Here is a 26,884-nt window from a genome sequence, read left to right on the forward strand (position 1 = left end):
TGGAGAATGCGGGCATCGATCCCGCTACCTCTCGCATGCTAAGCGAGCGCTCTACCATTTGAGCTAATTCCCCGGTTCGCAAATTTGGCTCAGAGTAGGTTCATATAGTATGCAATTAGTATGTCCCTACCAGTGGTTAGTATTTGGTATCCTGCTAAATTATAGTCTATAATAACTACATGCACACAAATCCACATTGGGTGAAATAGATAATAACATTACATTAGCTACAATTACAATTTTTGCTTTTGGATAACATTGCTAGGCTAAGTTTAATGAGTTTTCGGCGATTGAGTGTAACTATCACTGCATTTCTGAAACATTGTGTACCTGCTGGCACAATTTACCATGTCAATGTGACAGCAAATGCAACATTGTAGCACTGTTGTTCCCTTACTGTACCCTGAATGACAGCCTACATTGTAGTAAGATAGGACAGTGAATTGCTGTGCCACTCTCTGATAGTGATTATCATCATTATACTTAAAATGAGTGAACTGCGGAACAGTCTAACTAGCCCAGTCCTGCCCAGCGTCAGCAGTTCCCCTGCATTGACAAAATGAAACAGCTATAGGGCAGGAGACCGCAAGCTAACTGCAGGATAGAGAGAGAGAGGATGAGTCAAGTACTGCACCATATCATTAAAAGCCCAGCTGGAGCAAACGACATACGGCATATATATCTTCAGACAGACGCAGTATTCTTGAAGAGATAATAATGGTAAGTGGGGGGATGGGTTGCCTCTGTGTCTGCGCATCATGCGGTCTTTTTTATAACTGCATGGGATATTACTGTAGCCTGCAGTAACCTTGAAGAGTTGCTACAGTACTGTAGACTACTATTGCAGTACAGTGCATGATGAGGAGGAGAGAAGGAGACTGGAGTGGCGCATGTAGGGTTATTTGTTCACAATGTGGTCAGCAGCATATTTGCATGTTCCTGTTATAGTCTATCTATATAGACAACTAAAATGTATAATATTGCAGAGGTGCCTAAAAAGGAATGTATTCTACTGCAATAATAACTCTTTATTACATTCATTATATTATTGTTTACTTTTTTAACATCTAAACATTGGAGGCTCTGTATGACATTGTATCCATACACAGTACCAGTCAAAAGTTTGGACACACCTACTCATTCCAGGGTTTTTCTTTATTTTGACTATTTTATACATTGTATAATAATAGTGAAGACCTCAAAACTATGAATAAAATAAAATTGTATTGGTCACAGACACATTTTTAGCAGATGTTATTGTGGATGTATCGAAATGCTTGTGTTCAAAATAAAATACAATTTTATTGTTCACATAGACATGTTTAGCAGATGTTATTGTGGATGTATCGAAATGCTTGTGTTCAAAATAAAATAAAATTTTATTGTTCACATAGACATGTTTAGCAGATGTTATTGTGGATGTATCGAAATGCTTGTGTTCAAAATAAAATACAATTTTATTGTTCACATAGACATGTTTAGCAGATGTTATTGCGGGTTCAGCGAAATGCTTCCTAGCGTAAGTGAGTAGTGTTCCGTTATTAAAGTGGCCAGTGATTCAAAGTCTATGTATATAGGGCAGCAGCCTAAGGTGCAGGGTTGCGTAACCGGGTGGAAGCCAGCTAGTGATGGCTATTTAACAGTCTGATGACCTTAAGATAGAAGCTATTTTTCAGCCTCTCGGTCCCATTTGATGCACCTGTACTGACCTCGCCTTCTGAATGATAGCGGGGAGAACAGGCCGTGGTTCGGGTGGTTGATGTCCTTGATGATCTTTTTGACCTTCCTGTGACATCGGGTGCTCTGCGGTTGCGGGCGGTGCAGTTGCTGTACCAGGCAGGATGCAGGATACAGCCCGACAGGATACTCTCAATTGTGCATCTGTAAACGTTTGTGAGGGTTTTAAGGGCCAAGCCAAATTTCTTCAGCCTACTGAGGTGGAGTTGTTGTTTCCTGTCTTTACCACCTGGGGGTGGCCGTCAGGAAGTCCAGGACCTAGTTGCACAGGGCGGGGTTCAGATCCAGGGCCCCGAGCTTAATGGTGAGCTTGGAGGGTACTATGGTGTTGAATGCTGCACTAAAGTCAATGAACAGCATTCTTGCATTTGTATTCCTGAAGTGGGTCTAGGGTGTCAGGTAAGGTAGAGGCTATATGATCCTTAACTAGCCTCTCAAAGGACTTCATGATGACGGAAGTGAGTGCTACAGGGCGATAGTCATGTAGTTCAGTAACCTTTGCTTTCTTGGGTACAGGAACAATGGTGGACATCTAGAAGCAAGTGAGGACAGGAGACTGGGATAGGGAGAGATTGAATATGTTCGTAAACACTCCAGCCAGCTAGTCTGCGCATGCTCGGAGGACACGGCTAGGGATGTCGCCTGGACCGGCAGCCTTGTGAGGGTCAACACGCTTAAATGTCTTATTCGCGTCAGCCACGGAGAAGGAGAGCCCACAGTCCTTGGTAGCAGGCCACATCGGTGGCACTGTGTTATCCTCAAAGCGGGCAAAGAATGTATTTAGCTTGACTGGAAGCAAAACGTTGGTGTCCACGACGTGGCTGGTTTTCCTTTGTAGTATGTGATTGTCTGTAGACCCTGCCAAAAAAATGATTGTGCCTGAGCTGTTGAATTGCAACTCTACTTTGTCTCAGTACTGATGTTTTTCCTGTTTGATTGCCTTATGTAAGATACAACTACACTTTTTGTATTTGACCATATTCCCAGTCCCCTTGCCATGGTTAAATGCAGTGGTTTGCGCTTTCAGTTTTGCGCCAATGCTGCCATCCATCCACGGTTTCTTTTTTGGGAGGTTTTAATAGTCACAGTGGGTACAACATCTCCCATGCACTTCCTGGTGAACTCAGTCACCGTATAACACACATGGAATTATGTAGTAACCAAAAACGTGTTAAACAAATCAAAATATATTTTATATTTGAAAATCTTCTAAGTAGCCACCCTTTGCCTTGATGACAGCTTTGCACACTCTTGGCATTATCTTAACCAGCTTCATATTGTAGTCACCTGGAATGAATTTCAAGGAAAAGGTTAAAAGTTTTTAAAAGTTAATTTGTGTAATTTCTTCCCTTCTTAATGCGTTGGAACCAATTAGTAGTGTTGTGACAAGATAGCGTTGGTATACAGAAGATAGCCCTATTCGGTAAAAGACCAAGTCCATATTATGGCAAGAACAGCTCAAATAAGCAAAGAGAAATGACAGTCCATCATTACTTTAAGACATGAAGGTCAGTCAAGAATGAACATTTCTTTGAACGTTTCTTCAAGTGCAGTCGCAAAAACCATCAAATGCTATGATGAAATTGGCTCTCATGAGGACCACCACAGGAAAGGACGACCCAGAGTTACTTTTGCTGCAGAGGATAAATTCATTAGATTTACCAGCCTCAGAAATTGCTGCTCAAATGTGACCAACCACCTTGATTCGGTCTTATGTAGCAAAATCTGAACTTGTGTTTATTGGATAAAAGCAGAGACACAGAGCTACAAAATGGAATTGCATACGCTGCATTTGAGGGACAATGGGAAAGTAATTCTGCTTTGAAAGTTGATAAAATTGTAACCTCACTTTTGAGAAAATGGCCTTTGAATGTTTTGGTACCTACTGGAGAGCTCTTCTTTGTCTCCACCCTTTCAGCATCGTTCACACCCTCTTAAGCATTAGCCCCACACATCTCTAAGGGTTTACCCGAGTTCTGTCCTAACAACAGCAGTCAAGCACCCAAGCTAATTGGCTAATGTTGGCTAGCTTGCTATCTACTTCCAGACGCAAATGAGAGAACAGCTCACTGACCGTTTTACTCACCCTAGAAAAGTGGTTTGGCTGTTTTTATGTTATCCAGAGCGTTGGTGACTGCAACTGTGCTGCTGGCAACAATTTAGGCTTTTTTGCCAACGTTTACTGACACCGGCCATATTCAATGGGTGTTTACATTTCGTAAATTCGTCAAGTTATTCTGCACTCTAGCACACTCAGACAAGAGTGCTCTGAAATCGAAGTAGATAGCCAAAGCGAATTTACCAGCTAGGTCTATCAACATTTGTCGCAGTGACATTCTATTGAAATGGACACTTCCATAGTGGAGTCTTTTGTTAAGACATGTAGCTAACTAGCTCGCTAAACAATGAACCATAATCCCCAACTCATGACGTTACTACCCTGCATGAATCTGCAAGTAGCTAACCAACCAGGTTCAATGTTGGCTAGCAAACATTAGGCTATAACTAGCAAAGCAAATTTCTGAGATACAAATAATAAGACGATACACATAATGTAAACTAGTGAGCCAGCCAGCAAATGTTAGCTAAGTAACAGTGCACTTTAACTTGAAAGGAAAACAACTTTGTCAAAATTAGAAACGTGAAATATCTGAAAATGTAGCTACCTAGACTATCTTACCCGTATATCTCATAGATGGATGCTTCTCCCCATCACAGATGCCACTGATTTCAAAAGTTGGTCCTCCAGAAAGTGGAGAGCAACACTTATGCAGTTCTACTACACAATGCATTTTTAAAAAGCAGTGTTAGACAGGATTAGCTACACATACAGACCAGCTTAAATAGACAGAAGCGTGCTATATGGAATTCCAATCCGAACTCATTTCTCGGCATGTCCAGCTTACTCATTGTCGCAGCCAATCAATCATGGCTAGTGGGGAGGTTGCTCTTTTTTTCCACAGCTAAACCAACTAGGCTCGTAATTTAACAATTTTATTTGTATTAACAGATGACATACAAGTCTGTTATTAAGGCACATAAAAGTTCACATTCCAGAAGGCATTTCTGCTGTTCAGAGGAGACTGCTTGAATCAGGCCTTCTTGGTTGAATTGGTGCAAAGAAACCACTACTAGAGAACACCAATAATAAGAAGAGACTTGCTTGGGTCAAGAAACACAAGCAATGGACTTTAGACTGGTGGAAATCTGTCCTTTGGTATGATGAGTCCAAATTTGTGAGACGCAGAGTAGGTGAATGGATGATCTCCGCATGTGTGGTTCCCACCGTGAAGCATGGAGGAGGTGTGATGGTGTTGGGGTGCTATGCTGGTTACACTGTCAGTGATGTATTTAGAATTCAAGGCACACTAAACCAGCATGGCTACCACAGCATTCTGCAGCGATACGCCATCCCATCTGGTATGCACTTAGTGGGATAATCATTTGTTTTCAACAGAACAATGACCCAACACACCTCCAGGCTGTGTAAGGGTTATTTGACCAAGAAGGAGAGGGATGGAGTGCTGCATCAGATGACCTGGCCTCCACAATCACCTGACCTCAACCCAATTGAGATGGTTTGGGATGAGTTGGACCACAGAGTGAAGGAAAAGCAGCCAACAAGTGCTCAGTATATGTGGGAACTCAAGACAGTTGAGAAAGCATTCCAGGTGAAACTGGTTGAGAGAATGCCAAGAGTGTGCAAAGCTGTCGTCAAGGCAAAAGGGTGGCTACTTTGAAGAATCTAAATATATATATTTTTTTGAGTTTAACACTTTTTTGGTTTCTACATAATTCCAATATTTCATAGTTTTGATGTCTTTATTATTCTACAATGTAGAAAATAGTAAAAATTAAAACCCTTGAATAAGTAGGTGTGTCCAAACTTTTTACTTGTACTGTATGTGTTCTACTGTACAATGAAGTTGAACTAATACTTCACCATATTCCAACCTTAACCTACATACAGACTTAAATGCCCCCTTGGTCAAACCAATTGGACTATCTAATTGTGTAATACCATTTCTGAATTACTTAATTGAGCAGCTTCATCACCTCGCTCTTTCTCCTGGGGTTATAATTGATTGCCAAGTCCGGTGACGTTAGAAGCCCTATTCCTGAATTGCTATATCACATGGTGTAATGCACTCTCTTACCACTGCATAATATAGCACATAATGTTCAGTTGCAGAATTGCTCATTAGTCATGTCCTAAACAAGATAGGAGTTGGTCCATCCTCCATGTTATATAGGTTAGCCATTTCAGGCCTTAGGAATGCCTAGCAGCACCATTGGGCACCACCATAACTCAAACTCAAATGTGTCCCTCTCTCCCTGCCTTCCTTGCAGCACTCCTCACAGCCCCTGTTCCTGGGGACAGTGACCTGCGTGGTCCTAACCTTTGTCCTCTCTGTGACCTCCCTCCCTGCCGATGCTGAGAAGGGAAGGAGGAAAGTTGTTCATGTACTGGGTAAGATCTCTGACTTTGTCTCTATCCCCATCCCACACATATTGCTTCACTACATTCTGAGGTACTTAAGGCTATAAAAATCCATCTTTCCAGAAGCAAGTCTTTCACCGTTGCCACTTGTTATAGACCCCCTTCAGCCCCCAGCTATGCCCTGGACACCATATGTGAATTGATCGCCCCCCCCCCATCTATATTCAGAGTTTGTACTATTACGTAACCTAAGCATGTCCCAGTTTAACACCCTGGCCGTCCTAAGCTAGATGCTCTCAATCTCACACAAATTATCAAGGAACCTACCAGGTACAACCCTAAATCCGTAGCCATGGGCACCCTCATAGATATCCTGACCAACTTGCCCTCTAAATATACCTCTGCTGTCTTCAACCAGGATCTCAGCGATCACTGCCTCATTGCCTGCTTGCGTAATGGGTCCACGGTCTACCGGCCACCCCTCATCACTGTCAAAAGCTCTCTAAAACACTTCAGCGAGCAGGCCTTTCTAATCAACCTGGCCCGGGTATCCTGGAAGGATATTGACCTCATCCCGTCAGTAGAGGAAGCCTGGTTGCTCTTCAAAGGTGCTTTCCTCTCAATCTTAAATAAGCATGCCCCATTCAAAAAATGTAGAACTAAGAACAGATATAGCCCTTGGTTCACTCCAGTCTTGACTGCCCTTGACCAGCACAAAAACATCCTGTGGCATTCTGCATTAGCATCGAATAGCCCGGGCGATGTGCAACTTTTCAGGGAAGTCAGGAACCAATATATAAGGCTAGCTTTTTCAAACAGAAATTTTCTTCCTGTAGCACGAATTCCCAAAAAGTGTTGGGAAACTGTAAAGTCCATGGAGAATAAGAGCACCTCCTCCCAGCTGCCCACTGCACTGAGGATAGGAAATACTGTCACCACCGATAAATCTACGATAATCGATCATTTCAATAAGCTTTTTTCCACAGCTGGTCATGCTTGCCACCTGGCTACCCCTACCCTGGCCAACATCTCAGCACACCCTGCAGCAACTTGCCCCCCCCCTCCCCCCGCCGCTCCTCCTTCACTCAAATCCAGACAGCTGATGTTCTGAAATAGCTGCAAAATCTGGATTCCTACAAATCAGCTGGGCAAGACAATCTGTACCCTCTCCTTCTAAAATTATCAACCGAAATTGTTGTAACCCCATTACCTGCCTATTCAACCTCTTTCGTATCGTCTGAGATCCCCAAAGATTGGAAAGCTGCTGCGGTAATCCCTCTCTTCAAAGGGGAGACACTCTAGACCCAAACTGTTATAGCCCTATATCCATCCTGCCCTTCTAAAATCTTCGAAGGCCAATTTAATAAAGAGATCACCGACAATTTTGAATCCCACCGTACCTTCTCCAATATGCAGTCTGGTTTCCGAGCTGGTCATGGGTGCACCTCAGCCACGCTCAAGGTCTTAAACCATTTCATAACCGCCATCGATAACATACAGTACAGTGCAACCATCTTCATCTACCTGGCCAAGGCTTTCGACTCTGTCAATCAACGCATTATTACGGCAGACTCAATCGCCTTGGCTTCTCAAATGCCTGCCTCACCTGGTTCACTAACTACTTCTCAGATAGAGTTCAGTGTGTCAAATCGGAGGGCCTGTTGTCCAGACCTCTGGCAGTCTCTATGAGGTTGCCACAGTGTTCAATTCTCGGGCTGACTCTTTTCTCTGTATACATCATTGATGTCGCTCTTGCTGCTGGTGATTATCTGATCCACCTCTATGTAGACAAAACCATTCTGTTTACATCTGGCCCGTCTTTGGACACTGTGCTAACAAACCTCCAAACGAGCTTCAGCGCCCTACACTCCTTCCGTGGCCTCCAAATGCTTTTAAATGTTAGTAAATCTAAGTGCATACTCTTCAACCGATTGCTGCCCGCACCCTCCCGTCCGACTAGCATCACTACTCCGGACGGTTCTGACTTAGAATATGTGGACAACTACCTGGGTGTCTGTTTAGACTGTAAATTCTCCTTCCAGACTCACATTTAGCATCTCCAATCCAATATTAAATCATGAATCGGCTTCCTATTTTGCAACAAAGCCTCCTTCACTCATGCCGCCAAACACAGCCTAATAAAACTGACTATCCTACCGATCCTTGACTTTGGCGATGTCATTTATAAAATAGCCCCCATCACTCTACTCAGCAAACTGGATGTAGTCTATCACAGTGCCATCTGTTTTGTCACCAAAGCCCCATATGCTACCCACCACTGCAACCTGTATGCTCTCGTTGGCTTGCCCTCACTACATATCCATCGCCAAACCCACTGGCTCCAGGTAATCTATAAGTCTTTGCTAGGTAAAGCCCTGCCTTATCTCAGCTCACTGGTCACCATAGCAACACCCAACCGTAGCACGCTCTCCAGCAGGTATATTGCACTGGTCATCCCCAAAGCCAACGCTTCCTTTGGCTGCCTTTCCTTCCAGTTCTCCACTGCCAATGACTGGAACGAATTGCAAAAATCACTGAAGCTGGAGTCTTATATCTCCCTCTCTAACTTTAAGCATCAGCTGTGAGCAGCTTACCGATCACTGTACCTGTACACAGTGTCACTAACCTGCTCAAAGTTCATAACAAAAAGGGAGACAACGTGGAGCTAAGGAATAACAAAATATATTTATTAACTAAATACAATTAACAATGGTGTGTGTAGTCAGTAATCAGTAGTATAAGTGAGTGGTGGCATGCATTAATGTGATAATGAGGGGTGTTGAAAGGTGCCAACGCAAACAAACAAAAACAGCCACAAAAATGCCACAGCCCAAAATCTATCAGTGTCTGCATTGAGAGAGTCTCCTCAATGAATGGAACACACCCAAACCCAGGTGTCCCATTTTGTTGACGACCCTCCCTGCTCCGCCCACCGACATCCTATTAAGGAAAACAAGAGCAACAAGACAAGACCAACCTCTGAGTCCACTTGCCCCAGCCAAGCTCATCCTCCGCAGACCTCAGCATCCTTTGCGGACAGGAAGCAACCTTTAAGAGGAAAGAAGAAAACGAGACCAGAAGGGAACAGACTGGAGTGACAGAACACGACAATACCAGACACAAAACAACAGTGGTCAGTCACATGGACATTCAGGAACAGGGCGCACGAGAGAACGCGTCAGCAATGACATTATGTCCCCCGGATATGCCGCACATCGAGATGGAATGCTTGTAAAAAATAAACACCATCTCATTCTCCTCTGATTAGGACACATCATGGACCTCAAAAAGGTGAGAGGATTATGGTCGGTGTAGACCACAATAGGCACTACTCCTGACCCGACATACACCTCGAAGTATTGTAGCGCCCATATGAGTGCTAGCGCTTCTTTTTCAATGACAGAGTAGTTCAACTGATAATGGTTAAACTTTCTGGAATAGAAAATTACAGGCCTCTCAACCCCAGACACATCTGCTTGCAGCAAAACTGCACATGCCCCCACATGACTAGCATCCACCTGCAAGGTAAATGACAAATCCACACAAGGAGCAGCCAACACTGGAGTTGAGGTAAGCAACCTCTTTGCATCTTCAAAAGCCCGTTGAGAACTATAAAACCATACGTAAACAGCCTTAGCTTTCAGCAAATCTGTCAAGGGAGCGACCACAGTAGAGAAAACTACCGTAATAACCAGTCAGTCCTAAGAAACGCATCTGTTACTTTTTAGTAGTTGGTGGTGGAAAAGCATCAATAGCTACAACCTTAGCCTGAACAGGACGCACTTCACCCTGCCCAACCACCTTTCCAAGGTATGTAATGGTCGCCTGAGCAAACTCACATTTAGCCAGATCGATCGTGAGGCGGCCCGCAGCTAGGCTTGAATACAGGACAGATGTTCTTCCCAAGTATCTGCATACAGTGGGGAGAACAAGTATTTGATAACCTGCAAAATCGGCAGTGTTTCCTACTTACAAAGCATGTAGAGGTCTGTAATTTTTATCATAGGTACACTTCAACTGTGGGAGGCGGAATCTAAAACAAAAATCCAGAAAATCACATTGTATGATTTTTAAGTAATTAATTTGCATTTTATTGCATGACGTAAGTATTTGATACATCAGAAAAGCAGAACTTAATATTTGGTACAGAAATCTTTGTTTGCAATTACAGAAATCATACGTTTCCTGTAGTTCTTGACCAGGTTTGCACATACTGCAGCAGGGATTTTGGCCCACTCCTCCATACAGACCTTCTCCAGATCCTTCAGGTTTCAGGGCTGTCGCTGGGCAATACGGACTTTCAGCTCCCTCCAAAGATTTTCTATTGGGTTCAGGTCTGGAGACTGGCTAGGCCACTCCAGGACCTTGAGATGCTTCTTACGGAGCCACTCCTTAGTTGCCCTGGCTGTGTGTTTTGGGTCGTTGTCATGCTGGAAGACCCAGCCACGACCCATCTTCAATGCTCTTACTGAGGGAAGGAGGTTGTTGGCCAAGATCTCGCGATACATGGCCCCATCCATCCTCCCCTCAATACGGTGCAGTCGTCCTGTCCCCTTTACAGAAAAGCATCCCCAAAGAATGATGTTTCCACCTCCATGCTTCATGGTTGGGATGGTGTTCTTGGGTTTGTACTCATCCTTCTTCTTCCTCCAAACACGGCGAGTGGAGGTTAGACCAAAAAGCTCTATTTTTGTCTCATCAGACCACATGGCCTTCTCCCATTCATCCTCTGGATCATCCAGATGGTCATTGGCAAACATCAGATGGGCCTGGACATGCGCTGGCTTGAGCAGGGGGACCTTGCGTGCGCTGCAGGATTTTAATCCATGACGGCGTAGTGTGTTACTAATGGTTTTCTTTGAGACTGTGGTTCCAGCTCTCTTCAGGTCATTGACCAGGTCCTGCCGTGTAGTTCTGGGCTGATCCCTCACCTTCCTCATGATCATTGATGCCCCACGAGGTGAGATCTTGCATGGAGCCCCAGACCGAGGGCTTCTTCCATTTTCTAATAATTGTGCTAACAGTTGTTGCCTTCTCACCAAGCTGCTTGCCTATTGTCCTGTAGACCATCCCAGCCTTGTGCAGGTCTACAATTCTATCCCTGATGTCCTTACACAGCTCTCTGGTCTTGGCCATTGTGGAGAGGTTGGAGTCTGTTTGATTGAGTGTGTGGACAGGTGTCTTTTATACAGGTAACGTGTTCAAACAGGTGCAGTTAATACAGGTAATGAGTGGAGAACAGGAGGGCTTCTTAAAGAAAACTAACAGGTCTGTGAGAGCTGGAATTCTTACTGGTGTGTCCCATTTCGCTGATGACCCTCCCGGCTCCGCCCATCGACATCCTATTAAGGAAAACAAGAGCAAAGAGAAAGAATCGGCAGACAGAGTGGGAGGGTCGTCACAACAGCCAATCTGTAAATAGCATACCCAACTACCTCATCCCCATATTATTACTTACCCTCTTGCTCTTTTTCACCCCACTGTCTCTACTTGCACATCATCATCTGCACATCTATCAGTCCAGTATTAATGCTAAATTGTAATTATTTCTCCTCTATGGCCTATTTATTGCCTACCTCCCTACTCTTCTACATTTGCACACACTTGTCATGACGTTGCCCTCTTTGGACACTGTTGCAGGAAATAAATTCCTCTGTTTTAATACCCAATCAAAATTAAACACGGTCAATTCATAAGGATTTGTATGACCCTTATTTTATAAAAATGGACAGAGCCCAGTCTTAAAGTCAAACAGCAGATTTTATTCACAGGAGTACTGCTCCTTACACATTTTACCACAGGTAATAAACTGAAAATGACGTCAGCGTTTTCTAAATGTTCCGTCTCTTCTTGACACTGGTAGAAAGGCTCTATAGTTCTCAAGCCTTCCCACCTCGCCTAGAGCCAAGGTCATCCTGTGTAGATAAGCATTCTAGCCAGTCTGGCGATATAGTTCATTCATTTCTACCAAGGAACAGACAGTCACTGTTCTGATTATTGATTATATTTACACACATTATATTCAGTACTAGGATTAAAAAGCAAATTCAAACATATACAGTAACATAATAGTATTCTGATTAGTACATATACAGTAACATAATAGTATTCTAATTAGTACATATACAGTAACATAATAGTATTCTGATTAGTACATATACAGTAACATAATAGTATTCTGATTAGTCAGTCGTGATTGAAATGTATTAGTCATCATTGATGAAAATCCCCTTAACAGACACATGGCGAGCACCATCCTCCTACCTCGGCACCATCTCTCTCTGTCTCCTACAACCAGGCTGCTGTGGTCAGAGAGGTCGTAAATCCCTAGGGAAGATCCTGCCTCATGACCAGACAGTATATAGAGAGAGAGAGTTCATAAAGAGAACAAAGGAATTTCTTTCACCTCACTGAACTGGAGAACCGAACAACATTTATATTCTGGAGAACGTATAAAATATCGGTGAAGAATCCAGCTACGAACTGGTCCGTTTGGTACAATTTTGTGAAACTCATGGGAGACAATACGGCAACAATACCATAACGCTGTTTATACAATAGCCTCAGATATGAGGCTTACATCTAATTGTTGTATAAGATGAATGAGTGAGGATGATACTGTTTGTGAAATTATGTAATGTGATTTTGGACAGTTTAATGAAGGAAACTCCAATTCCCTGAACTAAATCAGAGGACCGCCCATGAGCACAGTTATCTGGCATCCTGGGACAGTCCCTTTTCTGCTCTTCCAAATAAAACCCCCACCCGGGTTTTCTATCACCAGACCAGCTTACCTCGATAACGAGAGGGCCAAGGTTTGAGAGGAGACCGAGCTTACCTCAATTATGAGATGGCTAAAGGTTGCAGACCAGCTTACCTTGATAACGAGAGGGCCAAGGTTTGAGACCAGACTGCTGAACTTTTAACCATCCCACGTGGTTAAACTCTTAGACTATCGATACCGACAGAATAAGAACAAGTCTTTGATATTAATTACTAGTCTGCAGCTAGGAATTTGGTATCATTGAACGCGAAGACCGACAACCGCTATCTATTCTATAACGACATGAATGAATGTCACTCTGAACTATCCATTCTAACCACGACAGAGAGAGAGAGAGAGGGCGGACAGACTCTCCAACAGAAACGAACTTCTCAACAGAGATCCCGACGACACACTGAGCGTAGATATATGTATTGATTGCAATTGTTCCCGAATGAGTGAGCGTTCATGTGTAAAGGATTAGCATTTCAATTGTTATAATTATCAACTCTGTAGTGACTTCTCAGCTGACCCCCACTCCCCTTTTGTCTAACAAGCCGCCATGCCGGTTTAACCCACTAGGGCACATCCGTTATAATTTCTTTGTAACCATCTACTTTGTTTGTTTGTGTTATGCATTTCTGTGAATTAGGTAGATAGTAAATAAATGATTTTAAGACAATTGATGTATGGATGACTCATAGTGAAGACTGGGTTCGTGCAGATAACCAACAATTTACGACGTTTGTAATGAGACTAACGTGAGGTAAATAATAATTAATTAATTCGAAGACTAATTGAGCAGATATTAAAATATCTGAAAGTTATATTAGGAAAATTCTAACTTTGTAATCTTAATATTTTCCTTGGTTGTCACGCCCTGGCCATAGAGAGGCTTTTTATTCTCTATTTTGGTTAGGCCAGGGTGTGACTAGGGTGGGCATTCTATGTCCTTTTTTCTATGTTTTGTATTTCTATGTCTTGGCCTGGTATGGTTTTCAATCAGGGACAGCTGTCTATCGTTGTCTCTGATTGAGAACCATACTTAGGTACCCTTTTCCCCCACCTGTTTTGTAGGAAGTTAACTTTGTAGTTGTTCAGGGCACATGAGTAATGAAACTCAAAATAATTATGTAATTCATCAGTTATTTTTTATTTTCTTTTGCCAGTAGAGTAGGCTAAGCACTGCTAGCACTGCTAGTACAGTATTCAGGAGCTGCCAAGTATTGGAGTCCAGAATAGCGACAATGCCCTCTGGTGGTTAAATTTTAAAAACTGTCATTGAATCCATTGAAATGAGGCGATCTCAGTGGAGAAATATTGTCAAGAAAAAAAAGGAAGAAGGAACGTAACACGGTGTGTACATTATTACAAATGAGTGCAGTGAATGAAGTAATTTCTGAAGTGAAGAAGTAGATGAAAATTAAGGAATACAAGGAATAAGGAAACTGAACAATTAACTGTGAAAATGGCAACCAATGGTCGAGTACCAGAGTTTGAGGCTACAAAAGAGGATTTTGATTCCTATTTGGAGCGCTTTGAGCGTTGGCTGGCTGCAAATGAAATCAAAGATGAAAAGAAGCAGACACAAAACACTTTCTCAGTGTTTTGGGTCCAACTGAGTATGGATTGCTGAAAGGTCTCATTGAACCAATGAAAGCAGTGGAGATGAACTATGCAGAACTGACTGAAACTCTTTCAAGGGATTTCAAGCCTAAGCCAATTCTCATTGCAGAACGTTTCAGATTTTACCAATGTCACCAGAGTCAAGGGGAAACCTTGGCTGACTACATCCTTGCTTTGAAAAGGCTCGCAAGTACATGTGAGTTTGCACGATTTATTGATGATGCTCTTCGAGACAAGTTTGTATGTGGTCTCACAGGTGAAGCATATCACAGAAGGCTCCTGTCAGAGAAGGACCTGACCTTTAAGAAAGCCTGTGATATAGCACTTGGACTCGAGCTTGCCCACAGGGATACTATTGAGCTATCAGGACATGCAGAAGGTCAGAAAGGTGTTCAACAGGTCAGTGATGCACGTGGTGAAAAAGGCTCACAAAATTCACACCTTTCTCAGTCCCGTCCTCAAGGTTACACAAGAACAAAGCAGCCCACATCTCAAAGGTCTAAGCCAAGTTGCTACAGATGTGGGGGAGATAATCATCAGCAGAGTGAATGTCGATTCCAAAATGAAAAGTGCCACAATTGTGGAAAGGTTGGACATTTACAGAGAGTGTGTAAAGCCTCGAAACGCACAGCAAAAGAGAGCAGTAAGTGTCAGACGCAGCACAAGAAGAGGAAGGTACAACTGAAACACTAGTGGAACTGTTCACAGTGTACACAGCTCAACAACTAAAAGATGGAATCTATCTCAACATGGAGTTAGTGGGAAAACCAGTAAAAATGCAGCTGGACACCGGAGCGTCTGTATCTCTGGTTCCAGAGAGACTCTGCAAAGAAAAACTGAAAGAGTGCCCTCTTCAGCCCGCGTCTGTCCGCCTTTCTTCATACACTGGTGACACTATTCCTGTGTTAGGGCAGATCCAGCTACCAGTCCGGTATGAGGGGAAGGAGTGGACGCTACCGCTTGTCATTGTTAAAGGAGAAAAATCAGCCTTGCTAGGCAGAAACTGGCTACAAAAGATCAAGTTGAACTGGGGAGAAATCTTCAGTCTGAGAAATGACAAACCAGTGAGTCAGGCTACACTCACTAACATGCTGGAGACGCACAAAGAACTTTTCAAAGATGGCTCTGGTGAAATACAAGACTTCACAGCAGAAGGCAGAGTGCAAGAAGGAACCAAGCCTGTCTTTCACAAACCATGGACTGCCTACAGAAGAATAACATAATCACAAAAGTATCGAGGAGCGACTGGGCCGCTCCGATTGTTGTAGTCCCAAAGAAAGACAAGACCGTCAGAATGTGCGGTGACTACAAGGTCACAGTAAATCGCTGCATACCAGAGGAATATCCACTACCAAACGCTGAAGATCTGTTTGCCACTCTAGCTGGTGGGAAGGTTTTCAGTAAGCTGGACCTGGCATTTGCTTATCAGCAACTGAAGCTGGGTCTGGAGTCAGAACAGTATCTGACCATCAATAAACACAAGGGGCTATTCAGATTCAATTGCTTGGCCTATGGAATCTCGACAGCTCCAGCGATATTCCAACAAACAATGGATCAGATCTTGGACAGTATAGACAATGGTGTGTGCTTCATGGACGACATCCTTGTGTCAGCACCAACCATTGGAGAGCACCTTGTAGTGCTGGACAAAGTGATGTCAAGACTGGAAAAATACGGAGTGAGAATGAAACGCAGCAAGTGTGAGTTCCTCTAGGACTCAGTGGAGTATCTCGGATACAAGATTGATGCACAAGGCCTGCACCCAACCAACAGCAAGGTGGAAGCAATTGTAAACGCACCAGCAGCCACAAATATCTCAGGGCTGAGGTCATTTTTGGGGCTCCTGAACTATTACGGAAAGTTTGTGGCAAACTTGTCCACATTGTTGCATCCGCTTCACCAACTGCTGCAGGCCGATACAAAGTGGAATTGGTCCCCAAAATGCGAAGAAGCATTCAAGACTTGCAAACAGCGTCTGCTAAAGAGCAAGTGGCTTGCCCACTACAACACAGAGATGAAGCTGAGACCCGCGTGTGATGCATCTCCATACGGAGTAGGAGCCGTCATCTCACATGTTCTACCATCAGGTGAAGTACACCCTATCGCATTTGCATCACGGACTCTGTCACCAAGTGAGAAAAATTATGCTCAAATTGAGAAGGAATCCCTGAGCATAATATTCGGAGTGAAGAAGTTTCACAAATACATCTACGGAAGGAAGTTCCAACTGCTGACAGATCACAAGCCTCTGTTGGCCATCCTTGGACCAAAATCAGCTATACCAACCCTTGCTGCACTTCGAATGCAACGTTGGGCTCTGATATTGTTAGCCTACGACTACGAGATTGAGTACAGACGATCCAGTGATCACGCAAATGCCGATGCACTATCAAGACTACCATGCAATAGTGACTCCGACAGTGAAGATGATAGAGCAGTCTTCCAGATCTCTCTCATTGACGAACTGCGCATATCTGCTTCAGACATAGCAGAGGAAACAAGGAAAGACCCAGTGCTTTCCAAAGTCTTGGACTTAACATTAGGCGGGTGGCCAACCTTCGTAAATGATGATAACCTTCCTCCATTCATCGACAAGAAAGACCAGTTGACCACTGATCAAGGATGTGTTCTGTGGGGATCAAGTGTGGTGGTACCTCACAAATTCCAGAGGAGACTGCTATCTGACCTGCATGAGGGACATCCAGGGATCACTCGAATGAAAGCACTCGCTCGCAGTTATCTGTGGTGGCCTGGACTGGATCAGGACATTCAACAGCATGTAGGCCACTGCTCACCTTGTGAAGCTGTTCACAACAAGCCTGCTGCTGCACCTCTTCATCCCCATGGTCCTGGGCTGCTACACCTTGGGAACGCATCCATGTGGATTACGCCGAGATTGACAAGAAACATTTCCTTGTTGTCATCTATGTCCATTCCAAGTGGATGGAAGTGTTCCCTACTCAACTAAACACAGCTGAGAAGACCATCAATCTTCTCAGACACCTGTTCGCATCCTTTGGACTAGTCAAGGAGCTCGTATCGGACAATGGCCCTCCTTTCACGTCAAACGATTTTGAAATGTTTCTCAAGAATAACGGAGTGGATTTGTGCTGGGCTTTGAAAAGTCTGCTTCAACCCAGTAGTTGAAAAATGTTTAAGAATGCATTGTTCAGATATTGCATTAGTAGTTCCCTAATGTATTTACCTTGTTCTCTGGGAGTTAAACACTATGGGGGAGGAGTGTAGTATCTGGGATCTACATCTGTTTAGATTAGTTACTATGCTGTTACTAAGCAGTAATGTATTACGGCAGTGTTACGTTACTACAGCTAATAGGAAATGCACATGCGCACTGGGGTGCCGCGAACTGTAGAGCACGAGGGGTTTTGACTAAACAAAAACCAACTGTACTCCCGTCTCCTACCTGGTCATTTCTCCACAACACAAATATTACATTGAGCAATGTAATAAAGTAATGACTTTTCAAATAAGTTACCTTACACATTATATTGGCTAGCGATTTGTTAGATACGCTGTCCTTACAAACCACATAGCATATCATTACAGCAGTATGTACTGGTATGTTAGCTAGCTACCTAACATTAGTTGGCTATTTATACATCAAACTTGCTAGTATATTAACAATAGGATATCTAACTAACTAGCCAACTTTTATTTACTTGATTATTCCCGTCATTCTTAGCTTAGCTAAATGGTATAGTTGTTGTGCGTTCTCAATGGACATTCGGGTGCTTTCGTAAATTTGCTCTGGCTATCTACTCCGATTTCAGAGCACTCTCGTTTGAGTGTACAGAGCGCAGAATGAATTTACGAGAGCTCAACACTGGTTGAATATGGCCGGTGTCAGTAAACATCTGCAAAAAAAGCACAATTCAATTGTTTCCAGCAGCACAGTTACAGTCACCAATGCTCTGGTTAACATGAAAACGGCCTAACCAGCTCTGCTAGGGCGAGTAAAATGGTCAGAGTGGTTTCATTTGTGTCTGGAAGTAGATAGAAAGGTAGCCAACATCAGCTTGGGTACATGACTGCCAGGCAAGAACGCTCAAATCTACAGATTGAATTTAAGAACACACCTGAAGTTGTAAAATGTCTAACTAATAATTATTAGGCTAACTAGCTAGCAAGAGGTTGCATAGCAACAGCATCAACTTCTGGTAGATAGGCAAAGAGCTAGTACATTCAACTGAAAGGATACCATTCCGTTACAGTATAATAAAATGAACTAATAGTATATAGTATGTAGTATATACTCATTAAGTATGTAGTATACAGTATGTTAGTACGGGTATTCGAACACAGCTCAGAAGTTCTTTCTTCGATGAGGCAGTGCCAGGGACACAGAACAAGGCTTGCTGGGATCTGGTCTTGATGATGAAACACACATCTCTCAGGTGACACGTCTCCTCACCCCTCTTGGCCCCCACAGGGGAAACAATAGCCATTGTAGAGAGAAGAAGATAGTATGTGAGCAAGGAAGATCCACAAAGCCTATATAATTATATACACTTTCTCTATCCTGATATTTTAGCTGAAGTTTGGGTGGTTCCCATAACTGTAGCAGTAGTCCCTATATACAGTGCATTTGGAAAGTTTTCCGACCATTTCCAGATTTTGTTACATTACAGCCTTATTCTAAAATGGATTAAATCATTTTTTCCCCTTTATCACTCTACACGCAAAACCCCATAATGACAAAGCAAAAACAAGTTTTTAGAAATGTTTGAAAATGTATTACAAATAAAAAAAATGGAAGTGTACAGACCCTTTACTCAGTTGAAGTACCTTCGGCAGCGATTACAGCCTCAAGTCTTCTTGGGTATGACGCTACAAGCTTGGAACACGTGTATTTGGGGAGCTTCTCCCATTCTTCTCTGCAGATCCTCTCAAGCTCTGTCAGGTTGGATGGGGAGTGTCGCTGCACAGCTATTTTCAGGTCTCTCCAGAGATGTTTGATTGGAGTCAAGTCCGGGCTCTGGCTGGGACACTCAAGGACATTCAGAGACTTGTCCCGAAGCCACTCCTGTGTTGTCTTGGCTGTATGCTTAGGGTCTTTGTCTTGTTGGAAGGTGAACCTTCGCCCCAGTCTGAAGTCCTGAGCGCTCTGGAGCAGGTCTTCATCAAGGATCTCTCTGTACTTTGCTCCGTTCATCTTTCCCTCGATCCTGACTAGTCTCCCAGTCCCTGCCACTGAATAACATCCCCACAACATCATTCACCGTAGGGATGGTGCCAGGTTTACTCCAGACGTGACGCTTGGCATTCAGGCCAAAGAGTTCAATTTTGGTTTCATCATAGAGAATCTTGTTTCTCATGGTCTGAGAGTTCTTTAGGTGCCTTATGGCAAACTCCAAACGGGCTGTCATATGTCTTGTACTGAGGAGTAGCTTCCGTCTGGCCACTCTACCATATAGGCCTGATTGGTGGAGTGCTGCAGAGGAACTCTGGAGCTCTGACAGAGTGACCATTGGATTCTTGGTCACCTCGCTGACCAAGGCCCTTCTTCCCCGATTGCTAATTTTGGCCGGGCGGCCAGCTCTAGGAAGAGTCTTGGTGGTTCCAAACTTCTTCCATTTAAGAATGATGGAGGCCACTTTGTTCTTGGGGACCTTCAATCCTGCAGACATTTTTTGGTTCCCTACCCCAGATCTGTGCCTCAACACAATCCTGTTGCGGAGCACAGCAGACAATTTCTTCGACCTCATGGCTTGGTCTTTGCTCTGACATGCACTTATATAGACAGATGTGTGCCTTTCTAAATCATCTCCAATCAATTGAATTTTTCACAGGTTGACTCCAATCAAGTTGTAGGAACATCTCAAGGATGATCAATGGAAACAGGATGCAGCTGAGCTCAATTTCGAGTAACATTGCAAAGGGTCGGAATACTTTTGTAAATAAGGTATTTCATTCTTTCATTTTTATAAATTTGCAAAATTTTGAAAACATCTGTTTTGGTTTTGTCGTTATGGAGTATTGTGTTTAGATTGATGAGGGGGAAAAGGTATTTAATCCATTTTAGAATAAGGCTGTAACATAACAAAATGTGGAAAAAGTCAAGGGTTCTGAATACTTTCTAATGCACTGTAGGTAAAGTACAGGTACAGGTCAGCTCAAGGGTGTCATATTCGCTCTTCAACAATGTCTGGACGGGCGCACTGAATTCTTTTCCCCTCACCGTTAAAATGCACCAAAAATTGTGCTCTATCCATCTTTTAGGGAATTGTCAATGCTCCCTGCCTAGCTTTCATTTATGTGATTATTAGCGAGCTGGACACAGTCAAAAAACTGTGTGAATGTAGGTACAATATAATTTCTACAGAGTTTCAATTTGGTTTTAGTCATTTGAAAGTATATTGAGTTTTTTTCCCTGCCAAAAAATAAAAAAAATGTCAATATTATTATGATCATGTTTTAATCAAACCACCTGCAGGCCAGAGTGGACCCCCTTGCAGGACCAGATCATTGAAAAGCATAATTCCTCCCAACCTTACCTCTCCTGACCATTCTTCTTCCTTTATTCTCCCTCTTTGTGTCCAGAGGATGACACTGGAGCAGTGATCGTTCAGACCGCCCCTGGTAAAGTGATCACCCACCGGGGAGGCTCCATCACTCTGCCCTGCCGCTACCACCACGAACCCGAGAGCTCCGACCCCAACCGCATCCGCATCAAGTGGACCAAGGTGACGGATGCAATGGTGTTTGAGGACGTGTTTGTGGCGTTGGGCCTTCAGCAGAGGGTGTTCAGATCGTACCGGGGTCGTGTGTCCCTAGAACAGAATGGACCGGGAGACGCATCTGTCATCATCCACAACGTCACTTTGGAGGACTACGGACGCTACGAGTGCGAGGTCACCAACGACATGGAGGACGACACGGGATTTGTCAACCTGGATCTTGAAGGTCAGGGGTTAAGGTTGAAGGGTTCAAATCAAATCACATTTTATTTGTCATATGCTTCGTAAACAACAGGTGTAGACTAACAGTGAAATGCTTACATATGGGCCCTTCCCAACAATGCAGAGAAAAACAATTATAACATAAGGAATGCATACACAAATCAAATCAAATTTATTTATATAGCCCTTCTTACATCAGCTGATATATCAAAGTGCTGTACAGAAACCCAGCCTAAAACCCCAAACAGCAAGCAATGCAGGTGTAAAAGCACGGTGGCTCGGAAAAATTCCCTAGAAAGGCCAAAACATAGGAAGAAACCTAGAGCGGAACCAGACTATGAGGGGTGGCTAGTCCTCTTCTGGCTGTGCCGGGTGGAGATTATAACAGAACATGGCCAATATGTTCAAATGTTCATAAATGATCAAACATGGATCATGGTCAAATAATAGTAATCACAGTGAACAGGTAAGTGTTCCATAGCCGCAGGCAGAACAGTTGAAACTGGAACAGCAGCACTGCCAGGTGGACTGGGGACAACGAGGAGTCATTATGCCAGGTAGTCCTGAGGCATGGTCCTAGGGATCAGGTCCTCTGAGAGAGAGAAAGGGAGAAAGAGAGAATTAGAGAGAACATACTTAAATTCACACAGGACACCGGATAAGACAAGAGAAATACTCCAGATATAACAGACTGACCCTAGCCTCCCGACACATAAACTACTGCAGCATAAATACTGGAGGCTGAGACAGGAGGGGTCAGGAGACACTGTGGCCCCATCCGATGATACTCCCAGACAGGGCCAAACAGGAAGGATATAATCCCACCCACTTTGCCAAAGCACAGCCCCCACACCACTAGAGGGATATCTTCAACCACCAACTTACCACCCTGAGACAAGGCCGAGTATAGCACACAAAAATCTCTGCCACGGCACAACCCAAGGGGGGGTGCCAACCCAGACAGGAAGATCACGTCAGTGACTCAACCCACTCAAGTGATGCACCCCTCCTAGGGACGGAATGGATGAGTACCAGTAAACCAGTGACTGAGCCCCTGTAATAGGGTTAGAGGAAGAGAATCCCAGTGGAGAGAGGGGAACCGGCCAGGCAGAGGCAGCAAGGGCGGTTCGTTTCTCCAGTGCCTTTCCGTTCACCTTCCCACTCCTGGGCCAGACTACACTCAATAATAGGACCTACTGAAGAGATGAGTCTTCAATGAAGACTTAAAGGTTGAGACAGTGTCTGCGTCTCTCACATGGGTAGGCAGACCATTCCATAAAAATGGAGCTCTATAGGAGAAAGCCCTGCCTCCAGCTGTTTGCTTAGAAATTCTAGGGATAATTAGGAGGCCTGCGTCTTGTGACCATAGTGTACGTGTAGGTATGTACGGCAGGACCAAATCAGAAAGATAGGTAGGAGCAAGTCCATGTAATGCTTTGTAGGTTAGCAGTAAAACCTTGAAATCAGTCCTGGCCATAATAGGAAGATAGTGGAGGGAGGCTAGCACTGGAGTAATATGATCATTTTTTTTTGTTCTAGTCAGGATTCTATCAGCCGTATTTAGCACTAACGGAAGTTTATTTCGTGCTTTATCCGGGTAGCCGGAAAGTAGAGCATTGCAGCAGTCTAACCTAGAAGTAACAAAAGCATGGATTCATTTTTCTGCATCATTTTTGGACAGAACATTTCAGATTTTTGCAATGTTACGTAAATGGAAAAAAGCTGTCCTTGAAACAGTCTTGATATGTTCATCAAAAGAGAGATCAGGGTCCAGAGTAACGCCAAGGTCCTTTACAGTTTTATTTGAGACCACTGTACAACCATGTCAGATTCAACAGGAGATCTCTTTGTTTCTTGGGACCTTGAACAAGCATCTCTGTTTTGTTCGAGTTTCAAAGTAGAAAGTTTGCAGCCATCCACTTCCTTATGTCTGAAACACATGCTTCTAGCGAGGGCAATTTTGGGGCTTCACCATGTTTCATTGAAATGTACAGCTGTGTGTCATCCGCATAGCAGTGAAAGTTAACATGATGTTTTCGAATGACATCCCCAAGAGGTAAAATATACAGTGAAAACAATAGTGGTCCTAAAACGGAACCTTGAGAAACACCGAAATTTACAGTTGATTTGTCAGAGGACAAACCATTCACAGAGTCAAACTGATATCTTTCCGACAGATAAGATCAGGCCAGAACTTGTCTGTTTAGACCAATTTGGGTTTCCAATCTCTCCAAAAGAATGTGGTGATCGATGGTATCTCAAACAGCACTAAAGTCTAGGAGCAAGAGGACAGATGCAGAGCCTCGGTCTGACGCCATTAAAAGGTAATTTACCACCTTCACAAGTGCAGTCTCAGTGCTATGATGGGGTCTAAAACCAGACTGAAGCATTTTGTTTACATTGTTTGTCTTCAGGAAGGCAGTGAGTTGCTGCCAACAGCTTTTTCAATGTCTTTTGAGAGGAATGGGAGATTCCATAGTTTTAAAAATATTTTCTGGGTCAAGGTTTGGCTTTTTCAAGAGAGGCTTTATTACTGCCACTTTTAGTGAGTTTGGTACACATCCGGTGGATAGAGAGCCGTTTATTATGTTCAACATAGGAGGGCCAAGCACAGAAAGCAGCTCTTTCAGTAGTTTAGTTATAGGGTCCAGTATGCAGCTTGAAGGTTTAGAGGCCATGATTCTTTTCATCATTGTGTCAAGAGATATAGTACTAAATCACTTGAGTGTCTCCCTTGATCCTAGGTCCTGGCAGAGTTGTGCAGACTCAGGACAACTGAGCTTTGGAGGAATACGCAGATTTAAGAGTTCTTAATTTGCTTTCTAATGATCATGACCTTTTCCTCAAAGAAGTTCATGAATTTCTTACTGCTGAAGTGAAAGCCATCCTCTCTTGGGGAATGCTGCTTTTTAGTTAGCTTTGCAACAGTATCAAAAATTAATGTATTGTATTGTATTGTTCTTATTTTCCTCAATTAAGTTGGAGAAATAGGAAGATCGAGCAGCAGTGAGGGCTCTTCAATACTGCACGGTACTGTCTTTCCAAGCTAGTCGGAAGACTTCCAGTTTGGTTTGGCACCATTTCCGTTCCAATTTTCTGGAAGCTTGCTTCAGGGCTCGGGTATTTTCTGTATACCAGAGAGCTAGTTTCTTATGACAAATGTTTTTCGTTTTTATGGGTGCAACTGCATCTAGGGTATTGCGCAAGGTTAAATTGAGTTCCTCAGCAAGGTGGTTAACTGATTTTTGTCCTCTGACGTCCTTGGGTAGGCAGAGGGAGTATGGAAGGGCATCAAGGAATCTTTGGGTTGTCTGAGAATTTATAGCACGACTTTTGATGCTCCTTGGTTGGGGTCTGAGCAGATTATTTGTTGCGATTGCAAACGTAATAAAATGGTGGTCCGATAGTCCAGGATTATGAGGAAAAACATTAAGATCCACAACATCTATTTCATGGGACAAAACTAGGTCCAGAGTATGACTGTGGCAGTGAGTAGGTCCGGAGACATGTTGGACAAAACCCACTGAGTCGATGATGGCTCCGAAAGCCTTTTGGAGTGGGTCTGTGGACTTCTCCATGTGAATATTAAAGTCATCAAAAATTTGAATATTATCTGGTATGACTACAAGGAATTCAGGGATCTCAGTGAGGAACACTGTATATGGCCTAGGAGGCCTGTAAACAGTAGCCTTAAAAAGTGATTGAGTAGGCTGCATAGATTTCATGACTAGAAGCTCAAAAGACGAAAAGTTCTTTTTTTTGTTTTTGTAAATTGATATTTGCCATAGTAAATGTTAGCAACACCTCCGCCTTTGCGGGATGCGCGGGGTATATGGTCACTAGTGTAACCAGGAGGTGAGGCCTCATTTAACACAGTAAATTCATCAGGCTTAAACCATGTTTCAGTCAGGCCAATCACATCAAGATTATGATCAGTGATTAGTTCATTGACTATAACTGCCTTGGAAGTGAGGGATTTAACATTAAGTAGCCCTATTTTGAGATGTGAGGTATCACGATCTCTTTCAATAATGGCAGGAATGGAGGAGGTCTTTATTCTAGTGAGATTGCTAAGGCGAACACCGCCATGTTTAGTTTTGCCCAACCATGGTCGAGGCACAGATACCGTCTCAATGGGGATAGCTGAGCTGACTACAGTGACTGTGCTAGTGGCAGACTCTACTATGCTGGCAGGCTGGCTAACAGCCTGCTGCCTGGCCTGCACCCTATTTCATTGTGGAGCTAGGGGAGTTAGAGCCCTGTCTATGTTCGTAGATAAGATGAGAGCACCCCTCCTGCTAGGATGGAGTCCGTCACTCCTCAACAGGCCAGGCTTTGTCCTGTTTGTGGGTGAGTCCCAGAAAGAGGGCCAATTATCTACAAATTCTATCTTTTGGGAGGGGCAGAAAACAGTTTTCAACCAGCGATTGAGTTGTGAGACTGCTGTAGAGCTCATCACTCCCCCTAACAGGGTGGGGGCCAGAGACAATTACTCGATGCCGACACATCTTTCTAGCTGATTTACACGCTGAAGCTATGTTGGACTTGGTGACCTCTGACTGTTTCATTACACAACAAGTAATGATAACTTGGCTATATACACAGGGTACCAGTACCGAGTTGATGTGCAGGGGTACGAGGTAATTGAGGTCGACATGTACATATTTGTAGGGATAAAGAGACTAGGCAACAGGATAAATAATAAACGGTAGCAGCAGCGTATGTTATGAGTCGAAAGAGTTAGTGCAAAAGGGGTCAATGCAGATAGTCCGGATAGATGTTGGTTAACTATTTATCTAGCAGTCTTATGGCTTGGGGGTAGAAGCTGTTCAGGGTCCTGGGGGTAGAAGCTGTTACCTACAATGGTGCCGAAGGAGATGGCTGCCATTTTACGATCCCGTAACCAATTGTGTTATTTTGTACATAATGTTTCTGCCACCGTGTCTTATGACCGAAAAGAGCTTCTTGATATCAGGGCAGCGATTACTCACCCCGTTCTTGAGGAAATCTCCTTCTTCAACAAGTCGGATGGGAAGGATTTACTCCAGACACCCAACAAGGCCCTCATCCCCGTCATTCGTAGAAGGAAAAGACGAAGGTATATCATGGACGACGGTCCGGGTGCCTTGTAAGGATCCGTCGCAGAGAGGGTAATCTACCTTCATAATCGATAATAAAATAGACAAACTACAAGCATGTATATATCCTACCAACAGGACATTAAAACTGTAATGTATTATGTTTCACCGAGTCGTGGCTGAACGAAAACATGATTAACATAGAGCTGGCGGGTTTTAAGCTTTTCCGGCAGGATAGTATAGCGGCCTCTGGTAAGACAATGGGAGGCAGCCTATGCAGATTTGTAAACAACAGCTGGTGCACGAAATCTAAGGAAGT

At 43.6% G+C, this 26,884-nt stretch overlaps 1 protein-coding gene and 1 non-coding gene across 2 annotated transcripts in view; one reads left to right on the forward strand and one right to left on the reverse strand.

The window, feature by feature from the left end:
* Positions 1-73, reverse strand: trnaa-agc. Its single transcript has one exon. It is a non-coding gene; the product is annotated as a tRNA-Ala (tRNA).
* Positions 74-522: 449 nt separating this feature from the next.
* LOC112252229 (hyaluronan and proteoglycan link protein 4-like) overlaps positions 523-26,884 on the forward strand; it is a 32,341-nt gene continuing 5,979 nt past the window's right edge. The window contains exons 1-3 of the mRNA XM_024423287.1: positions 523-720; positions 6,088-6,208; positions 21,129-21,491. Of these exons, the coding sequence (XP_024279055.1) occupies positions 718-720; positions 6,088-6,208; positions 21,129-21,491 (487 nt within the window). The 5' untranslated portion in view covers positions 523-717. The remainder of the gene's footprint in view (positions 721-6,087; positions 6,209-21,128; positions 21,492-26,884) is intronic.

Source organism: Oncorhynchus tshawytscha, linkage group LG06 (assembly GCF_018296145.1).
Source record: "Oncorhynchus tshawytscha isolate Ot180627B linkage group LG06, Otsh_v2.0, whole genome shotgun sequence".
In the NCBI taxonomy this organism is placed as follows: Eukaryota; Metazoa; Chordata; class Actinopteri; order Salmoniformes; family Salmonidae; genus Oncorhynchus; species Oncorhynchus tshawytscha.